Below are 26,432 nucleotides of genomic sequence, written 5' to 3' on the forward strand. Positions count from 1 at the left end.
ATTAAAGTACTTATTTGTTGAAACGTTAAGAAATTCAATATTTTATTCTTACCAATGTTTCAATTAATTAATAATGAGTGTGATTTTTATCTTTTTTTTGGTAAATTGTTGAAAATTTTGGGAAGCTCTGTGTATGATCAATAATTTTCATTAAAGGTTTCAATCTTATATATATTTAATACTACCCTAGACTGTTATCTGCAGCGCAGAACTGATCATACTTAACATAAAATTAAATTGATGCAGTGCCCTATGCACCATAGAGTGCAAAGAAGATAAGGTTCTGCAATTCTTTTTAAAGTTAAATTTGAAAATTTCTCATTTTCGTTTCATTCGAGTCAACGAGATTTAAACAATTACGTGCCTACTTCTTATTTCATTATATAAAATGCAGTTCCACCAAGAAATGTTAGTACAAAACCTCAATATAAAATAAAGTTCATGTTTTATTACCATATATAAAATAAAGTTCATGTTTTATTACCATATAAAAAATTCAGTCCCACCTAGGAAGGTTAGTAAAAAACTTAAATACAAAATAAAGTTTATGTTTTAATACCATATATAAAATATAGTTCTACCATGAGATGTCAGTTCCTATAAAACTTAAATCATGCTTGAAAAAAAATAAATCCAATAAGAAAATTCTTAAAAACGCCGGATAAATCTCTTTGCACTTAATACTACCGTTTAGCATTATGCTAATGTAAGGAAAATAAGATAAATTCGAATGAAAATAATGTACTGACGACGGTATATAACGACACTCTTATTTCCTCGAGACTCAAGGATGAACCTCATTTGCATTTTTCCTGATTAAATTAATTGTAGTCAGTTCAGGTTTGTCGGATTCTGGATTCAGCTGCAAGTCTGCGCTCTCTCTATATATACTGAATAAACAGCATTACTGACTTTGGCTTCTGCGTCCAAAAGGTAAAGCAAATAAAATTGTTTATCTTCCTCGGAGAGCCAATGCCGCGAGGCGGTCCCAGCATTACAATGCAGAGGGGTTTATGTACATGCGGAGCAGAATAATTATTGTAGAACAATAATGGTTTGTGTTGAGTGCTTCACTAGGAATTCATACACTCTTCACTCCACTCTACTCGCGAATCAGTAGGCTTATGGCTGAGATCTCGGTCGTTCGAATTCAGATCGCGGACGGCCGCGCTAGAGGCTGGACGTGCTTTTTTCTATATTTTTTTTTAAATTTATATTTACATTTTTTTTTCGTTTTTAACTCCTTACTTTTCATAAGTCTTTTCTTTTTCAAACAATGTATTTATTTCGAAGAAAAGCTATAGTTTTCTATACAAAAATGTTATTTTAAGGAAATACTTGCATTCAGTACGCGTCCGGCTACACGAAACTTTTTTTGTAATATATGCAGGTATTTGCTTTTTTTTTTAATTTTTAAGAAAAAAATCATAATTTTTTACTCCTCACCTTGCAGTAACTCTTCTTTTCAAAATCATAAATTTATTTCTAAAAAAATCTTAATGTTTCAATACGAAAATGACATTTTAAGCAAAAAAAATGAATTACGTCTAATGAATTTGAAGAAAAATAATGTGCGATAAAAATACCGTTTTTGTATTAAAAATTAACTTTTCTTCGTTTTGAAAAGAAAAGAGTTATTAAAAGGTAAGGAGTTAAAAAATATGATTATATTTTTTTGATACATTTTCAAAAAGTCAAAAGTCAATACGTATTCTAAAATAGTCACTCGTGAAAACACAACGGCCCTTAGTTCTGCGGTTCGCGATCTGTCTTTGATCGTCTGAGATCTCGACCTAAAGGAAGAACGACAAAGCAAGGAAACAGTCAGAAGTCTGAATGCAGCAAAATCATGGTGCTTCCACCCCCCCTTCATACTTTTAATATAGTCAAGACACTTATTTATTTATTTTGAAGGAATTTAAAAATCAGTCAAGGTATAGCGAATATAAAAGTGGAACAAATTGCATACGAACCCGCTGCGAAGCGCGATATTCTATAATAGTATTCTCAGCGGGACACTTGCCCCAAAAAGGTTGTGTATTAACCTGCCCCGCAAATATAATATATTCACTTGGCCCAAAAATGCTGTATTTTCCCCTCAAATTGGATTCCGACTCTCGGGCCCGTTCCTTTAGGCTCTTACTCCTCTTGCACGTCTTCTTCCCGATAATCCTGCTCTGAGCATATTTCCCCGTACACTGTGCGTAAATACCAAATTGATTCGACACCCCTTAAGATGCGAGTCTACACATGAACTCACCGTATAATATAGGTATCATTCAATGATATTTTCTCGATAAATATATTTAAACCTGTGCTACAGTGGAAAATTGGGTATATATACATGACCTATGAAGGTTGGAATCTCTACATACTCGTACATATTTTACTGGAGGTATTCAAAGTTTTCTATACCTAGATAGTTGATAAGTAATAAGCTTGTGGGAATTTGATAATGTGAAAACTATTTGATTCGGCTTTAAAAGAATTTAATAATTCGTATTATGAGGTGAGTTTAAAAAAATAACTTCGGATAGTTTTGAATTTTCAATCTGTGATATTTTCCTCTTTTGAAAACATGGAATACTTGTTATTGTATTTGGAATGTGTTCAAAATAAATAAGAGTGATTTTTCACTTTAATATTTATTTTATATTACCCGGAACTGGTACCTAGCAAAGCACTGACTTTTTTTCGTGTATTTAACGATCAAGATAATACTGCTGCCATACGATGCTGTGCCGTATATATAATTGGGTGTGGGTAAGTCTTATCCGCACCGTTATGGTGCTTAGGGCACTGCATCATATAAACGCAGTGTTATCTTAATCATTAACATTAACTCAGCTTCAGGTACCAGTCTAGGGTCATATTGAATAAATATTAGAGTGGTAAAATTACTTATTTTATTATTATTAATATTTATTTGACCCCCCCTGTGAATCGACCGCGGAACCTCAACCATTAGAACACGAAGGTGATAAACTAAACACATCGCTCACTCCTTTCACATCGTCATTTATCAAAAAACTTGATTTTTTCAGGCGATCGTTTTGTAAGTTGAAAAATATAATAAAAATAAATATCAAGCCACTTCTTGATCTTTTTTGCTGTGCAACAGATCTTTTTAGGTAAAACCTGAATATTTTTTCTCCATTTGAAAAACATTTAGGATATTTAAAAAAATAGTTAAACAATACCTTTTCTTCAAAATGCAAAAACAACACTTTCTGCCCTGTAGCGGGTAAATATTAAGTTAAAAATATGCCGCTTTTGCTGGGATATAGTACATTTTCTAGGCATTCCAAAAACATGCACAACTGAAAATTGACGATTTTTTTATATATGACGTTGTTGAAAGGAGTTTTCGACATGTGTGTATGTATAAAAATGCCTTCTTTAAGTCCTTTCTTGATTTTTTTATGTAGTGTGATCGACTAAACATCGCGTTTTAAATATTATGGGCGAGTGTACATTAAAAGACTCCCCTTTTAACCTAATACACCTCGCTTATTCGATTTTCCCAATTTGCATGCGTACACAGCTTGAGGTGTGAGACTTTTGACATACCGTCGAATCACCTTCGCTCCCGCAATTTCCGCTCAATTTGTATGACATAACCCAATAATGTGACATCCCCTGAACTCGAATTACCAGCTAAACAGGTAACAGGGAAACGGGCGGGCTCACTTAATAGGGCATGTTATCCACGTTACTCACACAAGCGAACCGGGATTCTCCTATGTGACAGAGAACTAAATCCTAATTATTTTGTATTATATAATATTGTATGGATGGTAGTACGGGGAAGAGGTATTAGTACTTCTAGGAAATTTAGTTAAATATAACATGTTGTATCGGATCTCGTTGCGTAACTCCCGAAAACTTGACCGAGAGAGCAATTGCGGACGGTTTTAAATTTTCGTATTTAAATTTGATTCTTTATTCAAATAAAAATTATATATTATTTATATTTAAATTTTTATTTTGAAATTAACATTAAGACATATTTAAATTTACATATCGCTCATTTGGTGCAACAATGACGTAATTACATTTTTTTTAAAAAGCTATGATATATGTCTAAGCATATTTTGATGGGTATTAGCTCCCACAGAAAAAAGGATAACCCTGTCAAACCTGCAAGGTGTGTGCAAAGCACAAAAAAGGAGTGAGACCCGGTAGATGTGCTAAAATTGCAATGTGGCTCTCCATAAAGGTAAATGTTGGCAATATTATCATATAGACAAATTATTAAAGTGTTCTAACTTAATTATAACACTTTTAAGGAACCCTTCGAAAAACATGAAATTTCACAAAAACGGGCGGGGCATTGGGTGAGTTTGTGAATTTTATCCCGGGGCCCATAGTATTAATATGTCAAAATGTGCGGAAAGATTATTTACATCGAGAGAAACATCGATAGAATTGATTTTGTGGTGAAATTGTAAAATTGAGTAAAATGGCGCCACTTCTGTAGCTACATCGTCTGAATGGCATCTCCTGTAATATTTCTAAAAGTGTAATTACGTCATAGTTGTTCCAAATTATCGATATCTGAAATAAAATTTTAAAAAATTTGATTTTAAATTAAGCTTTTTCTTTATCTCACTTCTAGAAAGCAATAAAGGGGGTCGTTAATTTATTAATAATATATAGTATATTAAGTGTGTCTTTGTTCCTTAAATCTGGGTATATCCAGTAATTAATCAACATTTCTTAGTTTAATCAATAATGCTTATCTCAGCCTTGCATTATTTTCTTATTTTACCATTCAAACATCCATCATACATCGTCGGAGGTATCGCATTTTGACTTTAAAAGTTCACAATAATTAATTTTAAAAAAACTTTATTTATTTTAAAAAAAAACCTTTTATCCTCGTTTTCTTTAATGACCTGAAATATGAATTGAATATTAGATTGGACCATTAATATTTGATAGCCATTCTGTTTTCTTGTGCCAAGAAAAGCTTCTTCCACGGTCGTAAATTATTATAAATAGTATCTTCTAGGATTACCTAACTACTTTGCAAAAGCAATTTAGGATTGTATAAAGGATAGAATTTAATTACTGAAATAATTATTCTAATTAAACTTCGTACGAAACTTAAGGCAGTGTGGCAAGTTTGGACGCATATAAGTACCTTTAAAAAAAATGTTAATGGATTTACTTACAATTTTATTAAACTACACATTATATAAATTTTTATTTTTATATTTACATTTAAATATATATATATATATATATATATATATATATATATATATATATATATATATATATATATATATATATATATATATATATATATATATATATATATATATATATTTATATATATATAATTATATATATATATATATATATATATATATATATATATATATATATATATATATATATATATACATATATATATATATATATTTATATCAAAAAAGCTTCTTACATTTAACAATAGATGTCTCTTGTGAAGCTCTAGTGATTCAAGCACAATGTTTTTTTTTTAATTGGATTATCTTTATAGAACTACCAATAATTTTAGTAGTGTGGTTGTCAATCATGGGTAAGCCCCGTAAATACCCAGATTTCCATATTTTTTCTTCATCCATGTTGAAATGTCAAAAAATAATATTTTTGTATTTTTTAAACCACTTACATTTCAATAACTCTTTTCTTTTCAAAACCATTTATTTATATCAAAGTAGAAAAAAAATATATTACAAAAACGGTGTTTTAAACAAAAACAAAAATTACGTTAAATGTTACCTCGGTTCAAAGAAAATTGATTTGCGGGCTATCAATTATTCCGCTTTAACAAATTTAAGACTAATAAATTAACGTATAATTTTGTTTCAGGAAAACCCCGTCCAAGAGTGACATGGTACCTGGAGAATACGGTGATAGACGACTCCTTCGAGCAGCGAGCTGACGGGATCACCGTCAACAGCCTGACCTTCCCCTCCATCGGCAGACAGCATCTCTCCTCCAGGCTGATCTGCCAGGCCTCTAACACGAACCTGGCACCCCCAACGTCTAAAGTCCTCATACTGGAAATCAACTGTGAGTAGAGTACACGTTGGTTCATAAACTTACCCTTAAGAATAAACAATAAATATGGGAGTCGAACACTGCAATATATTGTTCAGAACTCCTTTCCACTCCGTTCTCTCCGTTCAGAAATTCCTTTACTTATCGAAGTTGTGGGAAATTCAATGAATGTTATACCCACCTTGATATGTTTTACTCCAATCTTTCAAACTTTAAAGCTAAACTGTTTGAAATCTTATAAACCTAAAAGGGTAATTCTATTCCCAGTCCTTTCCTTTTCTTTTTTTCCTATCACTGTCATCTCTTTTTCTCTTTATCCCATCCTTGTCTCGTGTCTCTTATTATATTTAGACGTTTTTATGCAAAGGTGTGAAGAACTGTAATTGGTACTCATGTTTTTTTTTAATTCTGATTTATCATATATTGTAACTGTTGTTTTTCCTTCCAATAAAATAAAAAAATTAAAAACAAAATTAAAAAAATATATATATTTATTTGTTGCTGACCGATGTTAGAGCTCAAAATAAAATATGGAACAAAGGCATAAAAATAAAGGAATGGGTAAATGATCAAGAGTTAATTTTTTGAAAATTGTAAAATGTTTATATTCTTAATTTTTTATCACTTTTTGTGTGTATATTAGGTGAAAATCGTTAAAAACAATAAAAAATTACTAAAAAAGAACTCCACCGACAAGACACACAAGGTGGCTTGGTGGGTCTCTGCAAAAAAATCTAAATATGTAAAAATTGTGATTTAAATAAATGTATACAAATAAAAAATAAAAATAAATCCCAGGCATAGGGTGACCAAGAGTTATAAGAAAGGTGACGATATTTAATAATTTATTGTAGATACATTAAATGATAAAATCAAACCTCAGATACAATGTCTGACTTACTGCAATAAAGTTTGCTGACAATTAGTTTTTTTTTTGCTGATAGAAATAATTTTTATTGTATTTTTTCTATTCATTCATTCAAACCCTAATCCGCACCCCAATGGTGCATAGGGCACTGCATTATATAAACGCAGTGTTATCTTGATCGTTAACACACGAAGGAAAGGTGATCAGCCCTCCGCTTTAAGTACCAGTCCAGGGTAATATTGAATAAATATTAGAGTGATTTTTTTTCTATTATACGATAGATTATTCACCAAACGAATGATATACCAATATATGTTTCAGACAAATATATATCTGTCGGGTTGTGGTCCCGTGGTTAGTGTAGCGGACTCTTGAGTCAAAGTTTCTGGGTTCGAACCCACTCTGCCACAATTCGATACCTAGTTTTAATAATGAACTGCTTCGGTATTAGGCTTAAGTATTTTTGTAAATAATAAAAACACAAATATTTCTCATTAAAAATAAAACAAAAAAATAATCTTAGAAGACGAATTGATTTTTTGCTACACCTTACCTATGATATTCAAAAGCAAATCCTAATTAATTTTTGGGAATTTTTTTCAATGATGGTAAGAAAACTCTTCAAATCATCATATAAAAAGGATATTTAAGTAATTCCGATTTTCAAATAATATTTATAAATAGTGTTGTTGTCATTAAAACGTCACTAAGCTATTATTTGAAATTTATATTTGTGGAGATGTTAGTTGGATCAATATATTAGTGGCTAGATAAGTTGATAGCAGGATATATATTTGTACCAGAAATATGAATTCTTAAAGTGGTCCACGCCGTGTTTGGATCCGTCGTTTTTCCTTTGGTCACTAATGGTCGCTTTATGGAATCCGAAGGCACCATAATTTCCCGACGATATTTTATTCAATTGCCTTTTCACCGCGAGTATTATAAATAAATAATTTCCTACCCTTAGCGCGTGCAACCCTCGATATCCCGCCATAATAAATTCATGAGAATATTTGCAAGACATGTAAAGGGCTTCCCATTTTCACACTGTCCACGAATCCCCTCTAAGTTCGGGACTCGTTCCTCCTTTTGTTCTTTCCTCTGATATGGTTTTAAAATTACACAAGTTGGTACCGCTGTAATGACAGGGACAGCACGTGTCCCGAGCATCCCTGCCATCCCCTGGAATCGAGAAAACACGACAAAAAGCCTAACTACATAACTTTGTCCACGGGTAAACTGCACGCGCGGAATACAAAGGAAAGCGACTGAAAAATCCAGAATGGGATGAAGAGTAATGGTCTTAGATGTGGTTTTGTAATTCGCTCTCTTATGTGGACCAGACGGCAACCCACGTGATATGTTTACAGTGTTGCCATTAAGTAATTACCCTTTTATTTTTTTATGTTCTCGTAATTTATTTCTACTCCGGGGTAAATTTGAGAAGGGGTGCGAACGGCCTTCAGCTTTAAAGTAATTTTTGTAATCCGGGTGATTTATACATTTACAAACACTGTTTTATGGAAAATTGTTCGGGTATAATTACATGTTGAACAAATATAATAACGACTCTTGTATAATTAAATAAACACATACTCAACTTAAACTTTCAACATTCCCTTCAGATTGTAATTGGTTTTATTATCAGAAACCAGGAAATAAAATAGATAATGTGAAACACACGCTAAATATGTTTTTACGTAAAATACAAGTATATATTTGTCACCAAAAATATCATGTTTAATATATCACAAGTAGATTATCGAAGGTTAGTGTGTAGTGTTTAGTGATTAGTGATAATATCAGTAGGTACCTACTATCTAAATTGTGTGTATCTTGTTTAAATATATTTTGTAAAATTATCAATCTTGTCAAAAAGTTATTATTTATAACAGAATAAAATAGAAAACTTACCTTTAAAAAGTTATCAAATTAATTTTAAATGCAATTACCATATTTTTTAAAATATCACCAGATACTGGAATTTTCACCTTGCGGATGATACAAAAATACGTATTATAAATACGATACCATATAAAAAATAGATTTTTCATCTTAGTTAATTCAAGTTTCAAATTATAAATGATAATATATATTTCATGAATTTTCATACTTACTCAATTATCATCAAATTACATTTTTGTTTACTCTGACATTTTCTCTAATTAGTTCTGAGAAAATAAAAACAAAACCTCTAATTTGGTCAGTGAATTTTTTAAATAATTAAGCTATCAAAACATTTTTTCTTAGGCTTTTGAAATTTTAACTACCTTTTTAATAAAAAAATGCGAATCATTAATAATTTGTAATATTTTATTTTGTTCAGTAAAACCGGTCGCAGTCACTATATTAACCAAGGAGAAGCAAGTTTCTGCAGAGAAGAGATACGAAGTGGAGTGTAGAACAACAGGATCCAGACCGGAAGCCGTAGTATCCTGGTGGAAAGGAAGCAGACAAATCAAAAGGATTGCTAAAAATGTAAATACGTAATATTTATTTAATTTATTTTGTAATTTCACTGGACGTAAGATTCAAACACACATAAAGTTAAAACTTAATTTTCAAACTGGAAAATTCTTTAAAAACTTACTTTACTTTTTTTTAAATACTTAACAACCTTAATACAAAAAATGTGAAAATTTAGTACCCTCTTTATCAGTCTATTCAATCCTAAGATAAGGTATTTGAAATACTTGATCATGCCAAGTTTTCCTCGGCTTTCCTTTATTCTTACACTCGTGTCTAATTAATTTCACCTCTTTCATTTATTTTACTCTTCTTTCTTCATTCGTTCCTCATGTTCAAACCATGCCATCCCATTTATGTTATATTTATTACGTGTATACATAAATATATTTATATATATATATATATATATATATATATATATATATATATATATATATATATATATATATATATTATATATATATATATATATATATATATATATATATATATATATATATATATATATATATATATATATATATATATATATTGTAATAAGATAAATTTTATGACATGGCTGATGCATTACTTATTTACAACATTTTTGTAAATAAATTAACTGGTCAAATTATAAGCTTAAATAATAAAAATTAAAATGATATTTTCTGGCGTTTCTCATGTCGCTCACTCCTTTCAAGAACGTCATAAATCAAAAATCGTCAATTTTCAGTTGTGCATGTTTTCGGAATGCCCAGAAAATGTACTATATCCCAGCAAAAGAGGCATATTTTTAACTTAATATTTACCCGCTACAGGGCAGAAAGTGTTGTTTTTGAATTTTGAAGAAAAGGTATTGTTTAATTATTTTTTTAAATATTCTAAATATTTTTCAAATGGAGAAAAAACACTCAGGTTTTACCTAAAAAGATCTGTTGCACAGTAAAAAGTTCAATAAGTGGCTTGATATTTATTTTTAATAAATTGTATTATATTTTTAAACTTTAAAAACGTTCTCCTGATAAATCAAGTTTTTTGATTTATGACGTTCTTGAAAGGAGTGAGCGATGTGTGTGATTATAATCCAGGATTCGAACCTCACATGCTAATACAAGAGTTTCTGTTAAATAAAAAGCTTCTTTACATCTCACCAAAAGATGTCTCTAGTGAAGTTCTAGTGATTCAAGAACAAGGTTTCTAAATTGGTTCATATATATAGAACTTCAATAATAAACCAAAAATTTGAGTAGTGTGGGGGTCAATAATGGGTAGGATTGGTGAATGTTACACGTGTGTAAAGTGATCACTTAAACCAGCCTATGACGGTCGTCAGCCCCGTAGGTGCCCAGACTTCCATGTTCATCTTCATCTTTGATGAGATGTCAAAAAATAATACATTACTTTTTTGTTTGTTTAGTTTTCTGAGGCCAACAATCAGACGCTGAGTGTCCTGACCTTTGTGCCGATGATCGATGACGACGGTAAATACCTCACCTGCAGAGCTGAGAACCCCTCGATCCCTGACTCCGCCCTCGAGGATAAGTGGAGGCTGAATGTTCACTGTAAGTAGCTAAATGCAAAATACCGTTCAATGATGACAAATTAGGTTTATTTTAAATGTTCACTGTAAGTAGCTACATGCAAAATACCGTTCAATGATGACAAATTAGGTTGATTTTAAATTTTCACTGTAAGTAGCTACATGCAATTTGATTCCGTTCAATGATGACAAATTAGATTTATTTTAAATGTTCACTGTAAGCAGCTACATGCAATTTGATTCCGTTCAATGAAAACACATTAGATTTATTTTAGATATTCACTGTAAGTAGCTACATGCAATTTTATTCCGGTCAATGATGACAAATTAGATTTATTTTAAATATTCTCAACTGATTTTGGCACATCTTTTTTAAACTTTATAAAAAAATCATAAAACATCAATATTTATTTTAACCACTTTTATTTTGAAACTTTTCCCATCCGATATCGATAAATACTTTGTCTTTTTTAAGGACGTATAGATAATAAACACAAATTAATACAGAAAAATATACAAACATACGCACGTTCTTCTAGAACGCTAGATACACGATTTACACACAACGAAGGTTTGATAGTCCCAAGAATCGACAGTAAATATGGGAGTCGAATTCTGCAATATATCTCAGGGCAGAAAGTGTTGTTTTTGCATTTTGAAGAAATGGTTCAATTATTTTATTAAATATACTAAATATTTTTCAAATGGAGAAAAAACCTTCAGGTTTAACCTAAAAAGATTTTTTGCACAGTAAAAAGTGCATAAGTGGCTTGATATTTATTTTAATACATCTTATTATATTCTCAAACTTTAAAAACGATCTCCTGAAAAATCTAGTTTTTTTTAAATATATGACGTTGTTGAAGGGAGTGAACGATATGTAGTTGTTTTATTATTGTCTCCTGAAAGGAAATCTCGTGTACGGTACATTCGCGTATTAGTTTTGCAGTTGGTGACGAAATGTGGGCAGTGTACATTTGGCAGCCCCACAATACAAATATTACGTACAAAAGTAGCTGATGGGAGTGTTGCCAAAAGATATCGGATGATATATCACTGGTGTTTCTAAGCAACGCGCAAGTTTGTTATTGGCAAATGGAAATTGCGCTTCCCCTTTCAAGGGAGGATTCCACATTCCGCAACAATGTTGCATGTCCGCTTCTTGTTGAATTCTTTATGTGCTCACTCTGTGTGGCTTGTTGAAACACAATACCACCTACTGTTTACAATACAAAGCGTCGCTCCAGATGACGACATGTGTGACCAATTCAAAATGTCAGCGTATTGTGATGGGAATGCGGTATCGAATACCAACTGCACAAGCGATCCACGAACACGATAATGTAAGGAACTTGTAACTTATATTCCCTGCATGTCAATTTTAGTCAGATGTTTATTATAAGACATTTTTTAACAACATTTTAATATAAGAGTTTCTGCTTAATAAAAAGCTTCCTTACATCTCACCAATAGATGTCTCTAGTAAAGTTCTAGTGATTCATGAACAAGGTTTCTAAATTGGTTCATATATATAGAACTTCCAAGAATTTGAGTAGTGTGGTTGTCAATAATGGGTAGAATTGGTGAATGTTACACGTGTGTAAAGTGATCACTTAAACCAGCCTATGACGGTCGTAAGCCCCGTAAATGCCCAGACTTCCATATTCTTCTTCATCTTTGATGATATATCAAAAAATAAGACATTTTTCATTGATTTTCGTACGGCATCAATCTAAAAATTATATTTCCCTAATTTGTGATAGTAGTTTTATAGTAATTTTTTATCACATGTAGGTACTCTAATATACTAATACTAACTAAGTACTAATGTAAATAAATATGATGGATGAATTTAATTTTTTTGCGCTTTTGAATTTGATGACTACACCATTACATTGTATTTTGTTTGAATATATAATGGTTAAACAGTTTTTTTATATATTTTTGGTAACATTTGAAAAATTACTAAAAGCATATGTTTCGGCTCAACACAAAGTACAAAAACAAAGTACGTACATATATACATATATGTACCTACATATAAATATACCTATATAATAACTTTGCATTTTCCACATATAAAATGGCCAACATATTCTAGCCTTCTTTTCTTGATAGCGTGTATAACTTCTCTCAATTTCATATATAAGTATACGTTTTAAAACATATTCGTTTAGAACTTTCTTAACCTATATATTTTTAGCATTTCTCGTTAGTGGCATATTTCACTGCATTTTTTCAGATTTTGACGGCATAAAGAAACGCTGAAAGATGTAGCATCTCAAAATTCCCGAGCGCAGATTGAGGTTGAAGTTTCTATTACTACGGTGGTCACGCGTTTTGAAGAAGCAGTTTCTCGCACTTTTCTATTCCGACTGATCTCACGGGAATGTTCCCAGCGGTCATTAAGCCAACAGCCTAGATATTTATATCGATACACCTATTCTATTTCATCTGATATCATTCTAGGGAACACGACTGCCAATTGTTTAGTTTAACATATAATAATAAATAAATAAATTATATATTATTTCGAGAAATAAAAATACTTATTATTACAACCTGTTGCCCTCTTCAGGGTTACATTTATTACTAATGTATATACATATATGTAACCCTGAAGAGGGCAACAGGTTGTTGCCGAAACTAGTTGGTTAATAAAAATGTGAGTGGATCAGAACACAAAGTATTTTTATTTCTCGAAATAATATATCAATATGATCCACAAAGTTAATGCTTTCAATATTCAAAACAAAATAAATTATATATAAAATAATATGTAAATATAATATATATATATATATATATATATATATATATATATATATATATATATATATATATATATATATATATATATATATATATGTATATATATATTTATATATATATATATATATAATATATATATATATATATATATATATATATATATATATATATATATATATATATATATATATATATATATATATATATATATATATATATACCTTAAGTTGCTGCAGTGTCGTTTGGATTTACGACTAATATGATATCCTGAAGAGTTATATTCATAAAATTTAATAACAAAATATGAAATTTCGTAATAATACTCATAAAATAGCGAGTTTATAATTTTGTTTATGCGTCTTAATATTTCCTTTTGAGCGAGTCACTCAAGCGTCTCATTTTTAATCATATTTCCTTTGATCCACCTAAACATCATAAACAGAGAAATTTCTAATTCCCTTCCAAATTAAAATTTGTTAAATATTAATATAGTCTTATTCTACATACCGGAACGCTGTTTGCTAATATGTATTGTGAAAGGGATTGCGAGCTCTATACAAGTGCCTTTAATTTTAAACAAAATATGTGTATATGTTTAGTGACATCGAGGGTTTTATAAAAAAATCAAAACTGAAACCAAATAACGTTTTTTATGTGTTTTAAATTGCCGAAAATTGTCGTCAAAATTATTAAATAACGCACTTAATTGATAGGGGAGAATAAGCTGAAGTTTTACATTTATATTTTACATTTTTCTACCTAAATTCCTAAACGAAGCTATTATACTGCCGTTTCTCAAAAAATCGTCTCAAAAGGGTATAAATTGTATTTGTATAAATATTTAAAGATAAAAATATTAACATCTCAATAACTATGAAGGAGAATAAAGGGGTCTGGGTATTTACTGGGCTTATGACCTCTCATAGGCTGTTTAAGTGATCACTTTACATGCGTGCAACACACTACTCAATTTCTTGAAATCTAGATATATTAATCGTGACGCAGTATGCGCGAGTTCACAATAGCCATATATGGCGGGATAAAGAAAACTTTTATTAAGTGGAGACTCCTTCCATTTGTATGTTAGGTCTTAATCCTGTATTACATTCACATATTCGAGAAACACTTGAAAACATGATTCCCAATTTATTTTAACTTTAAATTTTACCAGTTAATTTATTTACAACATTTTAAGTTTGTCCAAACACTTGTTCACAAATCTGGATTATATCCAGGATAAATGCCCAGTCCATTAGACATGAATATTCATTATGTAAGAATTCTGCCTCCGTAGTGTAATGGTCAGTACGCTCGGCCACCGTTCTAGAGAAGCCGAGTTCGATTCTCAGGGGTGGGGGTTTAATAAATAAATTGATTTTTTCAATATTTTTTAATATTTATTCAATATTACCCTGGACTGGTACCTCAAGCGGAGGGTTGATCACCTTTCTTTCATGAGTAAACGATCAAGATACCACTGCGTTTATACAATGTAGTGCCCTATGCACCATTGGGGTGAGGATAAGGGTTAGAAGAAGATAAATGCCCAGACTTCCATATTCTTCTTCATCTATGTTAATAAGTCAAGAAATAACCAAGATTGGAGATAATCCAGATGTATAAACAAGTATTTGGACAAACTTAAAAAGTTGTTATTGCACCTGATAATTTCACGTATTTATTGATAATTAAAATGTAACTTTGTTTTAAAATCACTATAAATATTTTATTAAAATTTAATTATAATGTCTACCGGTTTCGAAGCTAACCGCTTCTTTATCAAGACTGATTAACACTTATAATGTTAATTATGTTAATCAGTATTTATAAAGAAGCGGTTAGCTTCGAAACCGGTAGACATTATAATTAAGTTATAATAAAATATTTATAGTGATTTTAAAACAATGTTACATTTTAATTATAAAATGGAAAATCACAAAGTTAGTACTTCAAATATAAATAATATTAATTGATAGTTTTATTTATCGAACCAATAGTCAAAGCCAGACCAGGTGGATTTTCAGGCCTCCTAATGTGTTGACGCATCTCTTTGAGCCAGAAATCTAGATTTATTACTGTCAGCAGCAGAGCCGGGGGGATGAAACTTTAATGAGGAAACTATAAAATCCTATAAGGGAAGTTAAGTGTTCTCTTAGTCGGGTAGGGGCGGAGACGAAAGGCCTTTATTTCGCAGCGACTCTTTAGAATTGAAACTCTAATTTACAGAGCGGAAATTAAACACTCTTGATATAAGACTGATCACCTTTGCCATCGCGGTGGGTATACCCATCAATCTACAGTCAAAGAATGATGTGTTTTTTTTTTATAAAAGTGTCCTTGCAAATTTTTGATAAAACCCATCAATCCACACTCAAAGAATGATGTGTATTTTTTAAATATCTCTATAAAAGTATCCTTGCAATTTTTTGGTAAAACTCATCAACCACAGTCAAACAATGGTGTGATTTTTTTTTAATATTTGTATAAAAGTATCTTTGCGAATTGTTGATAAACCCTTCAATCCATAGTCAAAGAATGATGTATTTTTTTTATGAAAGTGTCCTTGCATTTTTTTGAAAAATGTGTTTAAAAATATCCTTTAATTTTTGGTATACCTATCAATCCACGGTCACAGAATCATGTGTGTTTTTTATGTTTTTATAAAAGTACCCTTCCTGTATACCCATAAATAGTCAAAGAATAATTTGTATTTTTTTTTAATATTTTACAAAAGCATCCTTGCAATTTTTTTACAAAACTCATCAATCCACACTCAAAGAATGATGTGTGTTTTTTTAATGTGTTTAAAAATATCCTTGCCAATTTTTGATATGCCTATCAATCCACAGTCGAAAAATGATGTGTATTTTTTTTAATGTATTTATAAAAGTATCCTTGCCAATTTTCGAGTATGCCGACAAACAATAAATTGCGTGTTTTTTATGTTTTTTTTTTTATTTAAGTAGCGTTGCTAATTTTTTCTACAATCAATTTATATATGAATGGAGGTGTCTTTCGCTGGGAATATAAAAGGTACCTACCTGTATTTTAGGCTTTGTTCTTCCACCCACGAAAAACATCAGTTGCTGGCAGCCAGCTTGTGAATGAACAACGAATTGCTCATGTCAGTTGCAATATATTGTCACCATTAAATAATATCAATGTTTTTAATGAATATACACAACCCAAATTAAAATAGTAATTTAATCAGAATTTATAACAAAAATGTCTATAGCCCCCTCTATGCATATTTGTGTGTGTGTGTGTGTGTGTGTGTGTGTGTGTGTGTGTGTGTGTGTGTGTGTGTGTGTGTGTGTGTGTGTGTGTGTGTGTGTGTGTGTACATGTACATATGTAAAACTAACTAACTTGTTATTTATAAAGCGTATGGTAAAAAGTACAAAGTTCTCTAGGCCATTACCGTCCACCTGACTGCTCCTGGCGTAGATTCGTGACTAACTAACTAACGAACATGGAGCTTCCCTGCAGGGTAAGCAGAGAAAATAGACCACCACACCACTCTGTCTTTGCAAACAATCTTCGCCTTTACAACATCCATGCATCTCCTTTACATACCACATTTCGCTCACTCCTTTCAAGAACGTTCATAAATCAAAAAACTTGATTTTTCAGGAGAACGTTTTTTAAAGTTAAAAATATAATACAATGTATTAAAAATAAATATCAAGCCACTTACTGAAGTTTTTACTATGCAACAGATCTTTTGAAGTAAAACCTGAAGGTTTTTTCTCCATTTGAAAAATATTTAGTAAATTTAAAAAATAATTAAACAATAACTTTTCTTCAAAATGCAAAAACAACACTCTCTGCCCTGTAGTGGGTAAATATTATGTTTAAAAATGCCTCTTTTGCTGGGATAAAGTACATTTTCTGGGCATGTCGAAAACATGCACAGCTGAAAATTGTCAATTTTTTATTTATGACGTTCTTGAAAGGAGTGAGCGATATATGTTGTTATGTATGTGTATGTGGTAGCCGCCTAATTAAAAACGAACGAAATAAGCATTATCACAAAAGAGAATATTAGTACCTACCTGAAATTTCTGGCATCCATTTTGATGACTCAACATAATACCTCGTGCAGGTGCCAGCAAATTTTGATTATCTGACCCAAGAACGGCAGTGGGCTGTGCGCTCATAGTATTAACGTGCTGTCCACCCGTGTGCAATATGTGCATATGTGCATATGTGCAATATGTGCGGGTGTGTGCGCATATGTGAGTGTAAACTCAATGTAAATGGCAGCGGTCATGCCGGCTGCAAACTAAACTCCTGCATTTGTATTCACCATTTCGTTCATCTGTTACCTGAAAAGCAATTTGGCCGGACTTCATTTGTATACAATCCCATCCCTACAAACTAACTACGACTTAGGAAAACGTTCACGTTGAAATCAGTGAAAAAATAACAAATATTCAATGCTGATCCTCTCAAATCACGTTAATGTATTTAAAAATAACAAAGTTATTTGGTATTCACAACATTTTGAGTGTGTCCAAATACTTGTTCACAAAATATGGATTATCTGACAACAGGAGTTATTTTTTGACATCTTATCAAAGACGAAGAAGAAAATAGAAGTCTGGGTATTTACGGGGCTAACGACCGTCATAGGCTGGTTTAAGTGATCACTTTACACACGTGTAACATTCACCAATTCTACCCATTATTTCATTGTTCTTTTCATCTCACCAATAGATGTCTCTAGTGAAGTTCTAGTGATTCAAGAACAATTTTTCAAAATTGGTTCATATATAGAACTTCCAAGAATTTGAGTAGTGTGGTTGTCAATAATGGGTAGAATTGGTGATATTACACGTGTGTAAAGTGATCACTTAAACCAGCCTATGATGGTCGTTAGCCCCGTAAATGCCCAGACTTCTGTATTTTTCTTCATCTTTCATGAGATGTCAAAAAATATTTTTTTGGTATTACTTGGTTAGTACCACTATTTCTTAAAATGTATTGTGACATATGTTTTGATTCAATTAATATCTTAATCAACCACCTTAACCCTAGATAACTAAACTATATTTGTAGATACATAGTAACTTAACATTCGTTAGGCGGACTACGTAATTAAAAACGTGATAAGTATCAAAAGTATTTATTAAAAATAGTAACTGGTTACATGACACTTAAGTTTTGTTTATTGGGAATAAATGTAAGAGACATATAACAATAAATCACTATTCCGCAAACAAAGCCTGGCGGGTGCGGGGTGCAGGGAAGTAAGTACGCTTGACTTTTTCAGAGAAGGGCGTCGTCGCGTGGACGAATGTTTAGTTATCTTGGGTTGATATATCACAAATATTGAGTGTGTGCAAATCTTATATCCCAAATCACTTGGAAGTTTTTCTTGAATGTTTAGATACTTTGTAGCACATTTTATAAAACTTTTAAAAATAAAACTAAACAAAAAAAATCAACCACTTTGATTTTTAAATTTTATCTCCAACCGATTTCGACAAGAATTTCGTCATCTTCAGAGAAGAAGTTGTAAGGATCCTAAAACTGTGAAACATTAATAGGAAGGTGAGTCCTGACTATTGATATATATATAACCCTTATCCGCACCCTATGGTGCATAGGGCACTGCATCAAATTGACGTAGTGTTATCTTGATCATTACTTACATGAAGGCAAGGTGATCAGTCTTGCTCTTCAGGAACCAGTCCAGGGTAATATTAAATAAATATTAGAGTTTAAAATCACTAATATTTATTTTCACCCCCCCCTGGGAATCGAACCCGGGACCTCCAGCACGGTAGCTAAACACGCTGACCATTACACCACGGAGGCGGACGAGTGAACTATTTATACTTAGTAAAAATATTCATCGTTAGGTGAATCCTAGTTACCAACATTTACATCAAACATTTGTTAATTTGTGATAACTTGCATTTAAGAGTCGTTTGTGTTCTTGAGACATTAAAGAATGAGACAAACATATATTTGTCTTCCTCATTCTTCTAAATCCCGCGATCACAACTCTCAAATACAAGTTTTTTTTTAATTTCACAAATTTTATAATAATGTTAGAAACATCGAATCACGTGTCACATTTAAAATGTATGCTGTCTTTAATGAGAGAAAAATAGAGTTTCGGAATTCTTTTTGAATGTTTTATACATAATGTAATCAAAATGTGAGTAAAATAAATTGAGGGTGTAAGTGAGTAAATCTTACATAAGTAAATACATTTCGGAAGAAGAGATAAGTTGCTTCCTGGGATATGGGAGTTCGAAAAAATACCCCTGGTACAAAAACGGAACGCTTTCAAGTGATTTATATCTCGAGGGTTGGACAGGTAGGGTGCAAGTGTAGTTTGGGGATGAATTAAAATTTATTTCAACTGAAATTAAAATAAAAGAAATGTTACATTGCAATTCTCTCCTGGATTTTCTTCTTTCCTTACAACTGAACATGAACCTTTTTTTAAAAACAAATTTATATGTAATAACATAAATTTTATAAATATGTCTTCGATTACTGTAAATTTTTATAAAAGTATTTTTTATACCAAGATTTAAAAAAATATTTATTCCAAAAATGTAAATTTATCTCATATGAATATTGAAAAAACCTTAAGTTTTTATATGCAATTTTTTGAGAAAAAAATATGTGTCATATTCGTCATACCAATTAATATTTTTTTATTGGATATGCGATATGCTATGTGAATACTTTTTTTTAATGAAAACTTAGTAAAAAGTGCAAATCAAAAGGGAATTTACCCACAAAATATTTTATTCAATTGTTTCAATTTACATACAAATTTATCAAAAGAGAATGTCATGATTGTTTCTTGCAAATAATATAGAGTGATCACCTTAGGCAGCCAATGATAGGTCGTAAGCATCATAAATACTTAAGCTTCATCATCTTTGCTAACGTATCATTTTTTTAAAATTGTCAGAAAACAGAAGCGTTAGGGTGCTTGTGCACTACTGGAATTTTACCGTCAGGGAGTCCGGTTAGCATCAGGAAACGGATGATTGGCTTGTGCTTTTGGCCGTCTTTCTTCTGATCAGTGCGCTTGATCGGTGCGTGATCACGGTGCGCGTAAATTCAATCACGCTTAACTGTCGTAGTCGCTTTTATTTTTTTTTAACTGGACTGCCGGACGGTAAATTTCCGTGTAGTGCACAAACGCTCTTACTTTGATAAATTTTAAAAGACGATAAAACATTTGAATGAAATTACACAGTTACGTGTTTTGTCATTCCAACATAGATTATAAAAATAAGGAAGTCTGGGTATTTACAAGCCTGAAGACCAGCCAGAGGCTGATTTTAGTGATCACTTTATACAAGTGTTACATTTACCATGATTGACAGCCACACTACTCAATGTTACACGTGTATAAAGTGATCACTAAACCAGCCGGTGGACTATGACAAATTATAAGTCCTGTAAATACCTAGACTAACTATTATATATTCTTCTTCCTCCACCATATTGAGATGTCAAAATGTAATGATAATTACGCCCCAGAAATATTATGAATGGATGTAAGCTACTTTATTTAATTTATTATTAGATTAAAACCAATATTTTTAGCTTTTCCACTTTTTTATTTGACCAGCGACCGGGTTTCGTCGTTACCGACATCATCAGACCAGTCTGATGATGTCGGTAACGACGAAACCCGGTCGCTGGTCAAATAAAAAAGTAGAAAAGCTAAAAATATTGGTTTTAATCTAATAATAAATTAAAAATGCAATTCCATCACGAAGTGTCAGTGGATAATATAAATCTACTTTATTTAACAGTAAACTTTTAAAAAAACTTCCATTTAGTTATTTTAAAAACTTCTGTTTAAAAACTTCAATTAAGATTTCTATTTCATCGTACTTAAGTACTTCAGTACTTAAGTACGATGAAATAGAAATCTCCGCTTAAGTAAGGTAACCCATATTTCGGGACAAGGATTGGGATAAACTCAAAATGTTGTGAAAAGTTAGTTACATGTGTTGTATTTTTCGAATTAAATGTGCAACCGGAAAACCATCACGCCCCTGGAATATCATGAATGGATGCCATATAAGCTAGTTTATTTAACAATAAAATGTAAATAACCATAAAAGTACGTTGAAATAGGAATCTACGAGTATGTTCAAGTATGTTGTTGCGTAGTTTCACCAAATTTGCTTCGTGAAATTGAACAGGTTTATGGTTCTACAACTTTATAACAACGTTTTTGGATAAGTGCAAAATTTTCCGCTAGCCAAAATGCATCGAAATAGACGTGTACAAAATATGAACCATGAATGCAACTTGAACTTGGCTTATAAGCCAAGAAAGCAAATTTAAACATGAATTTATTCCAATTTACATTTCACAGATCATAAAAATTTTCTTCATATTTTATTTCCCAAAGTGTTGCATTTTTAAGGAATTTATTTATATCAAACACCATATTAATTTATTTTTTTTTAATTTTTGTATTAAGAATTATATAAACAAAGCACAGTAGAAAATCAGCTAACCTTCCGTTAAATACAGAATAGATACATTTTTTTTAATATATGACGAATATTGAATTTGTTTAATTTATAATGTAAATACTAGTAAAACAATTTCCATATTCTGGAGTCAATTCAAGGACCTCTTTCGGGAATTAAAGATGTTGTCATTAACATGTAAAAATACAACTAAAACAGTGTTCATGTTTTTGGAATGAAAACACTGGTAGTTCGAAAAAAATAATATTTATACTTTTTATGAATAATTAATAAGTGAAGAAAAAACAATGCAACAAATTCATGAGGCAAATGAAGTTGGTAATACGACCATAGGAAAACCTAAGAAATCTCGGCAGCACCAAATGTTTCAAATACTTGATTGTAGTCAGGTAAGAAATCAAAATAATCGGCGGGTATGTATGAGGAGATGCATAAATGTGAAAGAGGCCAAGAAGAACAACTTTGTTTTAACCACTTTTTATTGGTACACTTTTGCCAACCAGTTTCGACAAGAACATTGTCATCCTCAGGGAATGTTTTAGAATTAGTACATAAACCCTGAGGATGACAAGGTTCTTGTCGAAACCGGTTGGAAAGAGTGTACCAATAAAAAGTAGTTAAAACAAAGTTGTTTTATTTTATAGAGTATCCTAAAGATTTATTTCTTGAATGTTTTCCGCAGATACTTGGTGGCACATTTTATAATTTTTATAAAATTAAAAAACTTTGTTTTAACCAATTTTAACGTTAAAAAATTGGTTAAAACAATGTTTTTTTTTTATTTTATAAAGTTTATCCTAAAGATGTTCATATCACCACCTAAAACCTAAAGAGTATCATAAATAATTGTCAGTATATATATTTCTTGCGTATTTATTTGTTCAGTACTGTATGTTACAACATTTTGTATACACTTGACGTCATGAATAAATTCCATTTTTCCGGTCGAAAATTGTACCGTTTTGCCACCATGGCGATGTGTATTTTAGGGCATGTGTCAAATAGTGTATCGGGAATAAAATATGGCAATCAGATAATTTGGTTAGAGAATATCTGGAGGGGGTTGTGGGAGAATTGTCATGCAGAAGCATCCCCTTTCTTTTTGTGGCAAAAGGTTTACGTTAGTAGCAAGAGATGTCACCGCTGTCTCCGGAATAGCCATTCCACTATTTCAAACAGCGGAAGCAAATAAAAAGAACAATTTAATGAATTAAAGTCCCTTGTTGTACAACAAAACATATTGGTTTTTGTGTTGCGAAAATTTGTTTAGTAAATTACCTACCTGTTTTATATGCCTTGTATTTTTTTCAACGAGAAATTCTAATAAACCGAACACAACAAAGAGATAACTGATAATTTTTTTGTTTTTTTAAACTGTTTTTTTTTTCAATTTGTCAAAACAAATGTCATATTTTTGACAATATTCACAGAATATCCTTACACTGAAAATATTTTAAGGTCTGGTACAAATGATTTTTTATGAAAAAATTTTAATCATTGAAACGAAGCAACAAAAAATAATTATAAAAAATTACCTGAAATAAATTGAAACATGCATTTATCATAAAAATATTTTAAATATAATATATCATTTCTAAAATAAAAATATACTTTCGTAAATTCAATTGCAAAATGAATTTAAAAAATATTTATTTTCAATTGGTCTGGGTGTTTGTGATGTATTTTTCACACTTCCCTATCCTTACTATCCTACCTGCAGACAAGCATCTAAAATAGACGCTTTGCGTGTTATTCCTTTTCATAGTAAAAAAATTAAAAAATTTATAAATATATTTTCATAGTTCAACACTACCTTAGACATTCTGAATTACTTTTCTCTCGTATTTGATTACTTTCCGAGCGCAATGGCAGCGCCATCTGATGAACTTAACAACAATACACGCAATACTAAACATTGCTCATAGCAGACAACGCACTTCATGACAGCTGGAGTCTTTTCAACAGTATTTTCAATATTTTCGATGCATTGTTTTTTCACAGATTTTGAACATTTTTCTACAGAAGAACTGCCAATTTAAAAACATTAGAATTATATGCTTTATATTTTATTTATTTTCTGTTTAACTACACTGAACCACAACAATGAGCATCCGTGTCTTTCTAGTTTGTAATACCTACAACAAAAAGTGATAATGGTCAGCACGCTGGGCTGCGGTCCTGGGTTCAATTCTCACGGGGGGGGGGGGTCAAATAAATTTAAGTGATTTTTTCACTATAATATTTATTCAATATTACCCTGGACTGGTACCTGAAGAGGAGCGCTGATCACCTTTCCTTCATGGGTTAACGATCAAGATAACACTGCGTTTATATGATGCAGTGCCCTATGCACCATTGGGTGTGGATAAGGGTTAGAAGGCAGCAAAAAGTGAAAAACAAAAACAAAAACAAGTAAATATTAAAAAAATATATATTTTTAGTTAATGGCAAAACGTACAGCACTTTGTATGAGAATGAACGTAAATCGATTCTGCATGTAATAATGTGATTATACTGCTTCGAAAATACCACAAAACTTTCTCTGAAGTTTCCTCAAAGAAAAATATGATTTGTATGGACCTCTTAGGGCGGTAGTTCTAGAACAGAAACTTGATTTATTTATGAGCAAATCAAAAGTTTGTAATGAAAGGAAAAACTGATTTAGGCGATCGGAGAAAGCAAATGGAATTTTATATTATGTAAGCGGTAAGTGGTAAGTTCCTCATATGTAACTTTACCAACTGTTGTAAGTGGAGAGTTACGACTCCTTTACAAATTCAAAAGCTTTACAAATATAAATTACACTCATGAAATGCGACGAAAATATCTAGTTAATATATCTTCTTTCAGAAAAAAACTCTAGTCTATTTTTATTTTTTAAATTGCTTTTACTGAAATCCTTTTGGATGGTAATAAAGACACTAATTATAACAGCTTACTGTCGTTTTTTTATGAAAAAGTCTGTGGGTACTTTTCGCTCAGTTACCTTAATTTCCGGAAAATAAACTTTAAAATACCGAAAATTTCCTTAGTGACGAGAAAACTAGAGAAAACTCAACATGAGAAAACGACCAGTCACTTGCTTTGCAATGCAATGCCAGAGCTCTAAATCAAAATCGTATTAAAGTCTTATGTATTCGACATTTTGTGTCCAATTTCGATTCATATTTTTATGGCCCTAATTAAATTAATCGCGATCTTGTACTTTTTATGGGAATTGCATTTATTATTTACCTTGCTTATTATGTACAAGGTTTATAGATCATTTAGTGGATTTTTGTTCCTTCTAGCTAATTAAAAATGTTTTTATTTGAATCTGTGTTGGGAACAGGAGGGATAATCTAGTGTGGGCCAATCAGGAACTTCTCAGCATCTGTTCATTGCAAGATCTTGTACTAGTATGGTATATGTAAGTTTAAGACCATTTACGCGTACGTATCTCTCGAAGAGAAATTATAAGTAATTTCCGTCATTAAAAACGGGGTGTAATAAATAGCAATGTAATCTTATAATAATTACATCCCTATCAAGGGGCAATTACCTAGAGATGTCAAGGCTCTGCACTTTGATGTGAATTCCGTAATGGCACCGTTTTACCAAACAAAGCTAACCGATTAGGTTGATTGGTGTTGAATAATTTCTTCCCCTAGTCTCTCGCCTGATGACATCTGAATTAAGGGGTATGAGAAAGGAAACGTTCCTTCCCTATAAATTACATATAAACTATTCTCCCAGATAAATGGTTTAGTTCTCTTGAGAGATGTATCCGAGATATGGGGGCTCTAAGTACTGGAGGACGGAGTGAGGAGAACGCGACTTTGGACTGAGTTCAAGTCTCTTAATGAACGATTAATTGTATTTCATCCCGTTCGCACTTCACATTGAAAACAGAATTACTTTTGTTATAACTTTACCACATTGAAGTTAAGTTATAATTTTATTACAGCTTTACTTAAATGTGGCTACATCGTAGAATGCTACGCATTCCATGGACTAATATGGTCACCAATGCAAATACGCTCCAAAGAGGAGACAGTTCCTGACTGATATCAAGGTCCGGAAGGTGTCCTATCTGGGGAATGTGCTGAGAGGAGAGAAGTACGAGCTATTGCACCTTATTGTTATGGTTTCTAGTTGAATACCACTTTAATTTATCAGAAGGGAAGCAAGATGAAAGCGGATTACTTTTAACACAAATTTATTTAGTTCTATTAAATTACAATCAAGCAAATACTTAAGGATAATCGCGTGACTCTAAT

The 26,432-nt window shown here is 31.3% G+C and overlaps 1 protein-coding gene across 1 annotated transcript in view; it reads left to right on the plus strand.

The window, feature by feature from the left end:
- The window catches only part of side-IV (sidestep IV transmembrane protein), a 249,963-nt gene that overhangs the window by 156,650 nt on the left and 66,881 nt on the right, over positions 1-26,432 (plus strand). Inside the window, exons 5-7 of the mRNA XM_088268766.1 lie at positions 5,863-6,066; positions 9,252-9,403; positions 10,791-10,935. Coding sequence (XP_088124892.1) covers positions 5,863-6,066; positions 9,252-9,403; positions 10,791-10,935 — 501 coding nt within the window. The remainder of the gene's footprint in view (positions 1-5,862; positions 6,067-9,251; positions 9,404-10,790; positions 10,936-26,432) is intronic.

The sequence above is a fragment of the Brachycentrus maculatus genome, unplaced genomic scaffold (assembly GCF_059751285.1).
Source record: "Brachycentrus maculatus isolate JH-2025_06_01 unplaced genomic scaffold, ASM5975128v1 h1tg000328l, whole genome shotgun sequence".
Lineage (NCBI taxonomy): Eukaryota > Metazoa > Arthropoda > Insecta > Trichoptera > Brachycentridae > Brachycentrus > Brachycentrus maculatus.